General features: G+C 35.4%; 1 protein-coding gene across 4 annotated transcripts in view; it reads left to right on the top strand.

Annotated features, from left to right (window-relative positions):
* The window catches only part of Slc25a40 (solute carrier family 25 member 40), a 44,838-nt gene that overhangs the window by 17,662 nt on the left and 13,681 nt on the right, over positions 1-13,495 (top strand). For 2 of the 4 annotated variants that reach the window (XM_023708047.1, XM_023708048.1), the window contains exons 2-5: positions 2,973-3,041; positions 4,371-4,475; positions 5,789-5,848; positions 8,614-8,720. In XM_023708047.1, the coding sequence (XP_023563815.1) occupies positions 2,987-3,041; positions 4,371-4,475; positions 5,789-5,848; positions 8,614-8,720 (327 nt within the window). In that variant the 5' untranslated portion in view covers positions 2,973-2,986. Of the gene's footprint in view, positions 1-2,972; positions 3,042-4,354; positions 4,476-5,788; positions 5,849-8,613; positions 8,721-13,495 lie in introns of all 4 variants that reach the window. The other 2 variants (XM_023708049.1, XM_004647760.2) reach the window with 2 other exon arrangements.

Genomic DNA, 13,495 nt, shown 5'->3' with positions numbered 1-13,495 from the left:
TAAATTGTTCTTATGAACTCTTTAGTTGATTCTAAGGACTGGGTGTTACAGGGTCCCAACATCAGGGCCTTGCATGGATGTTCTGGTCCTGGTCGTGGCCTCTAGTCTCATGGTGGGCTGGTTCATCAGCAGTTTGTGATAGGAACTGCACACTTAGGCTTGAAGGAAGAGGCAGTTAGTTTGTTGAACAGGCATTATAGAGAGTTCTCCAGCAATTCTTGTATTTGTTTGTCAGGCTGCCATATTCCTGGTACAGCTGATACCCCTATGGCTTCTCAGAGCAGCAACTGATCTTGTTCCTGCTTAGGGTAAGACTGCAACCTGTGGCTTTCTCCAGGTTCTTTGTGTTTGCCATTTGCCTTGAGTTCTGGCTTCAGGGAACCCTCCCTGGCATGCTGCTGGTTATTTTAACCACATAGAGAGACCCTGTCTCAAAAACAAAACAAAGTCTGAACTCTACAGCCTAAGTGCAAGTCCATGCTTCAGAGCTCAGATCTTCAGTTGCTTCCTCAGAGACGCAGACCCCTCTTGCTTCTCACAGACTTCTCCAGCACCTTCTTAGCTAATTCTTGTCTCTTGCTACTCTGGATCTCCAGTTCTTTTTCCACATCAAATCACAATTGTGTCTTCTCCTTGAAATGCTTTTTTGCTTTAGCTTCTGCTTGCCCTTCTTCAGTTCTGTTTTGCTTAGGACCCTTCTGATTGGATTCCATTTCTTCTTGCAGGAAAACAGTCCTGTAATTTGCAAGTGCAAGCTCCTTTGTCAGTTCTGTACTAACTAGAAATTATAAGCAAAAGGTATACAATGTTTGGAAATAGAGCAGAAGAGGAAATGTATATTGCAAATGAGAATGTGAAGAAATACTCAGCATCAGTATAGATCTGGGGATGATAAATCACAGCTACAATGAAATAGCTTCACACTTTCCATTGGGAAACATTAAGAGTTTTGAGGGCCGGCCAGATAGCTTAGCAAATTAAAGCACCTGCAAGTACGCGCAGGCGCCAGGTGAGACTGAGCATGGTGGCTCATGCCTGTAATCCCAGCTTTTGAGAGGCTGTAAGTAGGAGAATCACTACGTGTCTGATCTAGTAGTGGGACCCTGAACACCCTGTATACCCTTCCCAAAAATACAAAAAGAAAAAAAGAAATTTCATCTGTATTTCTGGTTTATTTACCTTACATTTCAGATAATTCTGAGAATCAGGCTTTTTTGCTTCAGTTTCAGATTGAAAGATTTAGGTTGTAGCTTTCCTGGGATGAGTGTCAACGCAAAACACTGTTGGGAAGTACAGCTGTGTGCTAGTGTATGCCTATTTTCCTACTTGAATGAACTGTGTTCATATAGATGAATATTAGAAGATTATTCCTAAACTTGAATCCATAAACATTTCAGGAGTTGAGAAATTTTTTATTGTGCAAGCTTTTGTAAATATAAGAAAATATACAATAATGATATACTTACGATGTATTTATCACCTAGATATACCAAATAACTTTTTAGTTTCTTTTTGAAATATTGTGAACTGCAGCTATCATAACATTTCAACCCTTAACACTTAAAAATTATTCTTTCTTTAAAAATACTTTCTACATAACCATGATGTTAGCATTATCTCCACAAAACTAAAAACAATATTGTTGGGGGCCTGCCGGTTAGCTCAGTTGTTTAAGTGCCTGCTCATGCAAATGCAGTCAGGCACAGAATACCCTGGTTGTTTCAGACCCCACCTCCACCTGCCTTACCAGACTCACCCTGAAGGCATGCTGAGCCAGCCAGAAAAACAAAACACAAAACAAACAAAAAACCCCTAATAATGTTAATATTAAACTGATACCACCTGATATTCAGATTGGTCTAGGTACAAGTTTTAAAAATATGTGTTTCCATGTAACTCAGTTGTGCCCAAATTTTCTGATCAAGGAGATTATGGAGCCACAGAGGAATATGATCGATGATGTATAATGTGCCTAAGGAGAGTCACATGGAGAGAAAACTTTCTCTCAGGCTTTCACAGAGAGCAAATTGGTCAAGCAATGGCCGTGACTCATCCACATGGCTGACAATGACAAAGGATCTACAAAGTGCAGTACAGGGTTACAGGATAAATCTTGAGAGGACTTGACTGACCTTATCAGATACAAAACTTACATTTCTTGTTATATAGGTCTTGCTTTATCTTGGTCTTAACCATCCAGCAGAAAAGTATAAAAACAAGGTGTATAAAGTAAAGCCATATTAATATGCTGAGCTGTAAAAGGCTCAAATCAACAACTTCTGTGGACAACCCATTACTATTGTGGACTGCTGGACTGTGTTGGATTGTTTTGCTGAATTCAAGCACCTATAATATTTAGATGCCAATAGAATACCCATCTCTGACAAGACTAAACAAGAAAAAGGATACAAAAGAAGGACCTTTTTGTATTTGTATATACAGAATAGTTAGTATAGATATACAGCTACTTTCGCTTAATTCAATGAGAAAAAAGATGTTTACTAATAGTATTTGGACAGGATATCCTGTCTGCTTCTTGTACCATGGATAACCACTAAGAAGATAACAATGTACAAGGTATCAATTATTGAAACTGTGCTATTTATCAGCTTTGAAATTGTCTCATTGATATTTGTTTCTCAATAAAAATATTTAAAAAATTTGTGTGATTAAACCAAGATGCTTTTGGTCATTGATTCTCTTCAGATACCTTTAATCTAGAAAAATTCTCTTTCTTCAATTAACTTTCATTTCCCCCTATTAACTTTCAATTCTTCGAATTGAAGAAACCAAGGCAACAGGCCTGTAGAGTAGAATACTACAGTATCTTCTTTTTTATGTCATTCATTGCCTATTACTCTGTACTCTGAATATCCTTTGAATTGGAAGTTAAAGTTTTTATGTAAACTTTTAGATTTATTCCTTTCCTAAGTGAAAAGATGAGGCAATTACTTTTATTTTTTTCATTATAGGATTTCAGCTACTGATGTTACAAACACTAAAATATTGGAGCATAGAATTGAGGAAAAGGCATAAACTACGTAAGTAGGTAATGAAAACCTGAAGAATGATAGAATTAGTTTGTTTTTATAAAGGACATTTTTAATATAACTGAAAAAATTGAATATAAACTGTATTATATCAAAATTAACTATGCTGAATTTGCTAATTGTGTTGTGGTTATATAAGAAAATATACTGAAGTATTTAGTGTGAAGGAGCATGATATGTGCAGTTTACTTTTTAGAGCTCAGAGGTAGGAAATGGGAAGAGTTTGGTAAATATGTGGATCAGTAGGAACTCATTTATTGACAGTGGAAATATAAATTAATCTAGATTTTCTGGAAAGGTTTTGGCAATTTTTATCAAGTTTTCAAATAGTTTAGGCCATCATTTTTTAATTTCTCAAAGTAATTATAGAAAGATATAGAAAAATAGGGATAAGGATATTATATCAGAATGTTTTATACTTGAAAAATTAACAATAACTTATTTAAAAATTGATACTATTTAAATACAAATATAATTAAACCTTGTGCAGAGATTAAAAATGATATATATTGGTGTAATGTCTGTACTGTATATTCATAAGTATCAAATCAAGCTACTAAACAAGCATGAATGATTAAAGCTCTGTTTTGCAAAAAAAGGGGCATATGCACAGGTACATGAATGTGTTTATAGTTAGGTACACTCTGCAATCATATACACACTTATACACATGTGTGTACATAGACATTTGGAAAGGCAATACCCTTGCCAGTGACCATTTTTAGATTAGTGAGTTTACAATATAAGTAATTTTTATACTTTCAGTATTTTCTGACTTAAAAATGACATATAGCTTTCTTCATCAAATTTTTGTGAAATACTGCTTTTGGTTTCTTGTGTTTTTATTTTATACTTGTGAAACAACTTTTGGCATTCAATTACTATACTGCTATATTTAATGGTACTCTGTACTAGTATTACAGAAGGTATTTCAATAGTGTCATGAGGCTGAATTTATAGATGCTGTGACTTACTGGTCAGCTACTTGGATTCTGTCACATGATCAGAGTCTGTTTCCTTAACTCTTTCTTATAGATGTGTTGCTACCTATGTAGCCTAGCTGAAGTCCGTTGCTACCTTTGGAATATCAGATGATTGGGGACTGGGGAGATAGCTCAGTGGAATAAGCGCTTCCCTGGAATATCAGATGATGTGTTTAGTTAATGATTGTTATATGGTTCCTCTGTCTGCAGAGCTTAGGAATTCAATTTTGATAGTGGGTCCTTTGATATAAATTCTAATTGTTGTTCAGTTTTGAAGGCAGTTGCTATTAAGCTTTTTAAAAACTTACTTTTGTTTAACAGGCTTTTATTCAGTTAGTTAAAAATATGGATCCTGAGTCAGAGGGCCCTCCCATTGTCAAAGTGACACCTCTTCAGCAAATGGCTGCCTCTTGTACTGGAGCCGTATTGACTTCGCTAATGGGTAAAACTGTTTGATGATGTAGATTTTGTAACTTTGAATGAATCCATGATTTCATTTGAGTTTTATTACATTTGAAATAATGTTATTATTCATCATGATGTACTGATCTGTTCCTTCATCAGTGTGATAATATGGATGAAACCCTTGACACAAAAAATCAAGAATCTTGAATTTTAGTCTTTGCCAGTCTACTGATGAATACACTTGAGGACAGTACTTACTTTTTAACTTCAACCTTTTCATCTAAAATTGGAGACTTAGAACAAGGGATATTGGAAGTTGCTGTCAGCATTAGGCTATTTTGTAATTCTGTTCTCTTTTAAAATAGCAATGAGATAGAATATTAACATATTGAATGAAACAATTTGAACAATAAAAGCAATAAAAGTCAAATTTACTTTCATTGCATGAGCAGTACAAATCTTACATTTCTCTGGATCACAATTTGCTGTGTATTATAGTGAGTTTCTTGTAGCCAAATGACATAGATGATAGGTTAGCATTCTTAATGATTTTAAATTGAATTATTTAAATAAGATAATAAAGTAATAGCTTTGTGGTGTGTCTTCATGTAAGAAATTTAGGATTGCAAAATCTTTAGATATGCAGATGAATAGTCCTTATTCTTAGATGAAGAGTAGTTTTCTTGGAACTCCTTTCCTTTTTTTGTTGCTTAGATGCAAATTAAAATAGTTCGTCTTTGTTTGCTCTTCCCAAATAGAATGATACCTTCTAATGCTAAAGATAACTTATGTCTAGTTTACTCAAGTTTTCATTTCCTATAGCTATTATTTGTTGCAGGTAAATTTAACATATTAGGAAGACTAACATCATTTATTATTATTTGTAATGCTGTATTATCCTCAAATGTTTAAATAGACTTTTGGAACTTCAGTTCCTTATCTTTAGCAATGTATTTTCTTAGAAGCACTATTTTAAGGGTATTGGATTCATAGCTATAGATGCATTAGGAATGGCAGATTAGTAATTGTGAGAGAAGTAATTATAGCCTGTCTTTTTTTTTTTTTTTTTTGCGGAACCGGGGATTGAACTCAGGCCCTTGCGCTTGCCAGGGAAGTGCTTATTCCACTGAGCCAACTCCCCGGCCCCTAGCCTGTCTTTACTGATCCTCTGTTAATAAAATTTAAGGGCAAAATATCAAAACTACCTATCAAGACTACTTTATGATAAATAGCCATACAGTTGTAGAGCCATGAGGACAAGTATGAATCAATAAATTTTGTGGTTTTTAAAAATATACAATTTATAGTTGAAATTAATTTAAACTAATTGAAACTTATGTATCTTCATAGTGACACCCCTGGATGTAGTTAAAATTCGTCTCCAAGCCCAGAACAATCCATTTCCTGAAGGTATGTGTGTTAGGTATCTTGAAAATCTTTTCTTAGATTTTTAAATGTTACTGTATTCATGTTTCTTTTTTTCAGAACTGGGGATTGAACTCAGGCCCTTGCACTTGCCAGGCAAGTGCTTATTTAACAGAGCTATCTCCCTGGCCTCACTGTATTCATTTTTATTCAAACAATGTTTTTATTTTGATACCTCATGCAGAAATATTTTTCATTCTTTTTTTTTTTTTTTTTTTGGAACCGGGGATAGAACTCAGGCCCTTGCGCTTGCCAGGGAAGCACTTATTCCACTGAGCCATCTCCCCAGCCCTATATTTTTCATTCTTGTATATGATTAGGTATAGGTAGAAGAAAGATTTATATATAACATGTATAGTGTTTTGTGGCTGTACAATTAATGCAGAGAATTATTATACTTTTGCTTTTATTTCTTTTTTTCTTTTTTTTCCACCACCTCAAGAAGGCTTTATTTCCACTTCCTTATGGTCTGGGACAGACAAGAGATACCTCGCTTGGTTTTATTTCTGTGAAGAATATAGTTATAAGGGTCCTTGGACTCTAACTTCCTCCTTTGTCCAAGAGTTATTTTTATTCTGAAACGTTCATGACAACTGTTCAGCTGTTGCTTAAATCCAGTGATTGGAAATTCAATATTTTGTTAAGCAATTTGGTTAAATCAAATTGGTTTATGTAGAATGTAAGGCAAGTAATTTTCTGTGTGTGTGTGTGTGTGTGTGTGTGTGTGGTGTGTATGTGTATGTATTGTGGAGGAATGTTTTGGACGCAGGATTTTGCTATGTAATACAGGATGGCCTAGAACTCACTGTGTAGCCAGGCTGGCCTCATACTCACTGAAATCTCTGGGGCTCAGCTTCCTGAGTATTGCGATTAAAGATTGCCACACCTGCCAAGTACTTATATATTTTTGAAAGATGGGTGAAAATTACAGTTCCACAAGCAGTCTTTTAAACTTTTTATAAAAATAGTGGTATTAAAAAATATATATATATATATATATATATATATATATATAGTGGCATTTCAAATGTATTTATATAGCAGAAACCTAACACAGAAAATAGGCTTAAATGGAAATGCTTTCATATTGAATGCATAGCACTAAGAGGGAATGAGAACAATTTCTGTATTGCAGATGAATAAAAAGGGATGCATGGAGTGTAAGAGTCTAAAAGGTCATTAATACCATAAAGCAGAAAGAGATGCAGAGGATTATTTTTGATAGCCCGGGGAGATAGCTTGGCTGTCTAAGCACCTGCCTGGCAAGAAGGACCTGAGTTCGAGCCCCAGTACTGCATGCTGTGCCGGTCCCTGGACCCTGGGCACGCCATGCTGGCCACCGAAACTGGGCCTAGTGGCACATACCTGTAATCCCAGTGTTGGAGAGGCTGCGACAGGAGGATCACTATGAGTCTGAGCTTTGTAGCAAGACCCTGTATCAAATAAGTAAGTAAATAAATAGTTTAAAACATTTTAAAAGGGATTATTTTTTATAAAACTTGATAGAGCAGACAGTTTTGGCAGCAAGAGCAAGTCCAGTAAGAGAGTTATTGGCTGGGTGTGGGGGCAGATATTTCAGGGAGTTCAAGGCCAGCCTAACTTACTTGGTATACTTTGTCTCAAAAGCAGAAACAAGCAAAAGTAAGAATTAGAATTAGGGATAGTTGTACTATGCTAGGTAGGAGCTGACAGACAACTTGCTTGAGCAGGGTAAAAACTGATTAAAAGGACAAAGCATGCATTGTTTCCATTAAGAAGAAAGCTTACTGTTTATTATATTTTTTTTCCTGAATTTCTCTTGTGTACTACAGAATATTTTCCTGAGCAAATATATATAATGACATGCACCTGTGTTCTCTTTCCAAAATAGGGGCTTCTGTTATACTTCTTTATCCCATAAGATAACTTAAAGGAATTAATTTCTGTGGGATGGGAACCAAGAGATGTAGAGGAGTAGGGGAGAGAAGTGGAATTTAAAAAGGGAGAGATAGGGGCCCGGGAGATGGCTCCGTGGAATAAGTGCTTCCTTAGCAAGCACAGGGTCTGAGTTCAATCCCCAGTTCCGCCAAAAAAATAAGTAAATAAATAAATAAAAAAGGAGAGATTGCAAAGTGTTGTGTACTTTCCCCAAGTCCTTATGAGGAACATAGTCAACATATAGTACGAACATTGTTTGAAAGTATAGGTATAAAAAAAAAAAAAAAGAAAAGAAAAAAAAAAAGAAAGTATAGGTATATATGTGTGTATATATCTATTTTGGAGAAGGAGTCTAAGAAATGGAGTGAGCAGGAGGAAGAAAAGGGCAGGGGTTAAAAAAAGAATTAAGAGCTGTCATGTATGTGTACTGACTCTACCACAATGAATATAGTCATTATGTACTACTTGGTCTCAGCCAAAAGGCCAAGAAGCAGTCATTATGCGCTACAAACATGTACCAATAAAAAAATCTAAAGATAAATAAAAATAGAAGTGAAAGACAAAAAAGAATTTATTTCTGTGTCTATTTTCTTGCTATGGTTCTGAAAACATAAGATCTAACTCTGTTTCACATGTATGAATGTACAATCTAATGTGTATCATTAAGAAAATTGAATTATGTGTGCTTCATCTTAGAAAGTAGACAACGGTTATTTTTCTTTTTAAAAGTTATTTTTCTTTCATGATTTTCTAGTTTCCTGGTACTTTCAGTTTGTCTGTAACCATAACAATTATGAGAAATAATTATTGACTATTGGAATCATCTTTGTTAGGAAAATGTTTTGTGTATAATAATGGACTCATGGATCATATGTGTGTCTGTGAAGAGGCGGGCAACAAAGCATGGTATAAGAAGCCAGGAAACTTCCACGGAACACTGGTAAGATTATATATTACATTATTTATTTATAGTTATGGTATGTTTTCTAATTTGAATATGAAAGACTTTCTAATTCTAGGAAGTGCTTTGTGTTAAGGCAGGAATAGAGAAGTATTTCATTGATTTTAATCTCTTTTAGCTTCCATCAGTTCAAGGTTTTATGTAGAAAAAAAGAACTGGTAGCTTTCTTTTGAAATTAAATTTTGAGATAATTGTAGGTCATGTGTAATTTTAAGGAAAAGTGTACTGACAGGTCTGATGTACTCTCTTCTCAGTTTCCACAGTGGTAATAAAATCTTTAAACTGGGCTTGTGACACACTTCTGTAATTCCAACCCTTTGGAGGCTGAGGCAGGAGGATCATTGGGAGTTAAAGACCAACCTGGGCAACAAAGTGAGCTCAAGGCCATCTTGAACTACATAGCGAGACTCTATCTCAAAAAGACCAATAAAAACAAAAAATCTTTAAAAATTTTTAAATGTCACAACTAGGATATGGACATTGATACAATGAAAATAAAGAATAGTTTGTCATTATAAGGATTTTTCCTATTTCTCTTGTAGAATAACATCAGTTTTCTTGTACTCTCACACCTTTCCCTGGCAGCTACTCATCTGTTCCCAATTTTTATAAGACTTCATTTTGACAAATTTGAGACATTTGCAGGAAAATGGAATGCATCTGAAAAATATAATGTTGAGTGAAGGAAACCAGACACACAAGCTTAAATACCTTGTACTGTCTCGCATTTGAGTGGGACAAAGCACAAGCAAAGAGAATAATAAAGGATAGAAGGGGATAAGACAATGGATCTCATGCAGTAGTGAAGTGGTCTAAGGAACAAGGTTAAGGGTTGAGGAAGAGGGGAAGAGGAGATAAGTAAATGAAGATAAGCCATGTACAGGAACCTAATAACCTCAGTGAATGTAAACATGTGCTGTAACATGAGCTAAGATTAGTAATAACAAGAATGAAAATTTGGATAGAGAAATCAGAGGAAGGGGAAGGGCAGAGGATTTTAGAAAAAAACAAGCTATATTATGTACATGTACTCCCAAGATGATTGTAAACTGCATATATTACTAATGTGTACTAGTGAATTCCTTAAAAAGTTAAATATTTTTGTCATTTTGAACCTTGCATAAATGGACTCATACATAGCCTTTATGGTTTGGCGTGTGTCACTTAGCATATTATCTGGAGGTTATTCTAGGTTATTGTATGTTTAAGTCATTGGTTTCTGTTTATTTCTCAGTAGTATTCCACTTTGTTTTCAGGGGTGTTTCCAGTTTTTAGCTGTTACGAATAAAGCTGTTGCAAATATTTATTTATAGTGTGTGTGTGTGTGTCTGTCTGTCTGTCCGTCTGAAAGTAAGTCTTTGTTCTTTCTGATACATGTACAAATATTTTCTGATTGTACATGGTAGTTGTCTCTTGAGAATTTAAACTGTCAGTCTCTTTTCTTTTAGTTTCTTTTTAAATCAACTTTATTTTCTTTAGGTTAAAAAAAATAGAACCAGCTATCTATGTTTTGCTTTTGGTTCATATCTCAATTTCTGAAAGGGGGATCTGGTTCCTAAAATCATCCCAAACACATTTGTGAACCAGATCCATTGTGACCAGACCTTTACAGATATCAATTACAGTTGCCACAGCCTTTACATTCATTCTTATCACACATTACAACATGCAGATGCACAGAGAAAGATCAGCAAGCTGAAGTACATATTACAGTATCAGGATAATGAAAATCCATCTTTATAAAGTAAATACAACTTTATAATAACTGTATAGAAAATCAAAGCACTTAATAAAAATAATGGCAGTTGAATGTACAACTGTATCATTACCCAGTCATAAAATAAGTTCCTGTAAAATGCGTGGACTCCTTCCATGTAAAGAATTTGTGCACCATAGTCGTGTCAACAGTTTTACACAATAAAAATAAAGCAATTCAAAATGTGTGCATATTTGCAACTAGAATACACTTATAATTTTTTGCTCTTAAAGCATATTTAAAAATATTCAGGGGCTGGGGAGATGGCTCAATGAAAAGTACTTCCCTGGCAAGTGCAAGGACCTGAGTTCAATCCCCAGTTCTGGAAAAAAAAAAAAAGTCAGTATAAAAATCCTCAGATGGAAAGTTAGTAGAAAACCCCACATTTTACCTTCCATATGGCTATAGTCTGCCTTCCCCAACAGGGCCTGCACTCTCAATGTATTGCCAGGGTCCAGCACCTAGTTGTTGGGGTGTCAACCTGTTTTCTAAAGTGGCTCTACTGTTTTATATTTGCATCAGCAGTGTGCAAGGGTTCTAGTTTTCCAGCATTTTATTCTTTAAAGCATACAAAATAGTAATAAAAGACATATTAGATATAATACAAAATTTCACTAAATAAAGTGATAGGAATTCAACAATGGTTGTTCATTAGCATTTTGTGTTGTCACATTTAGCAGTTGTGATAACTGCATAGTGTGATGATTAAGCATTCAACTCGATTGGTTAGGAACTGTCTGGGGGGTGGTGGGAAGATGGCTCAGTGGAATGAGTGTTTCCCTGGCAAGTGCAAGGGCCTGAGTTCAATCCCTGCTTCTGCCAAAAAAAAAAAAAAAAGAATTGTCTGGGGAATTAGCAGAGCACACTCTGGATGTGTCTAGGTGGATAGTGGAGGTGTCATACCTTGTGCCATGATGTTTCTGCCTTAGAGCCTGGTGACCAGGTCCCTGATACTGAGCCAAATCAAAGCTTTCCTTTAAGTGTTGAATATTGTGTGCCAGCAACTGGAAAGCTGACTGATAACGTATACTAATGTCTGCGTATACTTTTCATTTGCATTTCTGTAGTGACTAATTATATTGAACATCACATGTGCTTATCTGCCATCATATTTTTTTCAATAAAATGGTTCTTCATTTTTTTTCTCATTTTCTGGATATATATATATATACATACACACACACAGAATCTTGCCAACATTTTTATAGGAATTACATTGTTTATATATTGAATTAGGAAGAAATGATATCCCACTGTGCTGAGAAAAATATGATTTCCCATGGAAATCAATGTAGATTATTCTATATAACCCACTCCCCCTTTTTTTTTTGTATTTTAGGGAAGGGTCTACAGGGTGTTCAAGGTCTCACTATTAGATCCGACTTGTAGTGATGTGGCTGTTTACAGCCTCCCAAGTGCTGGGATTACAGGCACTGCCACCAGGCCCAGTCTCAGTTTCTGTCTCAACATGCCTGGAGGGTGGGGCCGACACTAAGTCATAAAGAAGGATAACCTGGAGACATTTCTAGTTAAATGGGTGCACATTGAGACCATACTCCTAAGTGAAATAAATTGGATATACAATATTGCATTGTTTTTCTGTTGTGAGAAACTGAAAGTGTAAATAAGGACAAACATGTATGGTAGATACTGTGAAACAGGAAGAAAACATTCAAATGGGAAGGGAAACTGGGGGGGAGGGGGGAAAAGGGAAAGGAAGACAGTTAGAAAATGAGAAAAGAAGTACAAAATAGAAACAGCTTTTGTAAATAAGGAAGGGAAGAAGTTTTGAAGGTAGAGGAAAGGAATCATGTACATGTATAGCTTCCTTATGAATGTGGTCATTATATATAGCTAAAAATACCAGTAAACTCAGTTCATTTAAAAAATGGACATTTTGAGTGTCTATGATTAAATTCTAAATGCATTGAGATATTTTATTAAACTGGCTGTCTGATACTGCCTCCCCCTGAGGAATAGGAGGGCTGTACCTTGTTACTCCTGGGCAGAGTTAGAGGTCTAGCTTTCCCACAGCCTCCACTGGCACAGTTTACTGTTGCACATGGGCAGGCATTTGGCTTTTCACATAGCTTCCATTGATTTGTAGTGGAGTGGCCTCATTACCACTGGGTGATAACGGAAGTTGTAACTTTTCACTATTCCTTTACTCATGGGGCAGGGAGAGAATTTATTACTGATTAAGTGGAGATAAAAGTTTCAGCTTCCTATTGACCTTCAGTGAGACCACCCAAATGGAGGTGCTACTGTATTTTACTGTAGTCTTACAAAGGTAGAACTCTGAGCTACCTATTGGATCTTTGTTGGTGTGGCTCTGGGTGGTATTACATTTCTGTGATATTTGGCTAGAATAGAACACTATCTTAACAGTTTTCTATCTTACTAAGTTTCTTCTTTCCTGGGAAAATATGCAGTCATTTGTGAGTGGCTTCTTGCTACAGTGTTTTTATACTCATAAATATTGTGGCATATATCCATATTTTGTTTCTGTACTAATGTTCAATTTTATAAATAAACTATATTTTACTTTCCGTTCATCAGTTGATGGACATTAGGGTTATTTCTACTTTTGGGAATAAATAGTGCTGCTAAGAATGTTGAAATATTTGTGTAAACATACGTGTATATGTCTAGAATTGAAATTGTTGAATCATATGGCACCTCTATATTTAGCCATTTTAGGAACTGCTAAGCTGTTTTCCAAAGTGGCTACACACCATTTTACATTTTCACTGTTAATATATGCAGGCTTCTATTTCTCCACATGCTCAGTACCACTTGTCATTCTGTCCTCTTTTGTCCATTCCCATCCCTTTCTTTTGCGATAAGATCTTGCTATCTTCCCCAAGCTGTCCTTGAACACAGTATCCTTCTGTCTTATTCTCCCAAGAGGCTGGGATTATAGGCATATACCCTTGTGCCTATCTTATCTTTCTTTTAAAATTTGGCCTACCTTTTCAGTATGATGTGGTAACTTACT

The sequence above is a fragment of the Octodon degus genome, unplaced genomic scaffold, assembly GCF_000260255.1.
Source record: "Octodon degus isolate 3935 unplaced genomic scaffold, OctDeg1.0 scaffold00323, whole genome shotgun sequence".
NCBI classification, from domain to species: Eukaryota; Metazoa; Chordata; class Mammalia; order Rodentia; family Octodontidae; genus Octodon; species Octodon degus.
This window is presented reverse-complemented; position numbering and strand designations above follow the sequence as displayed.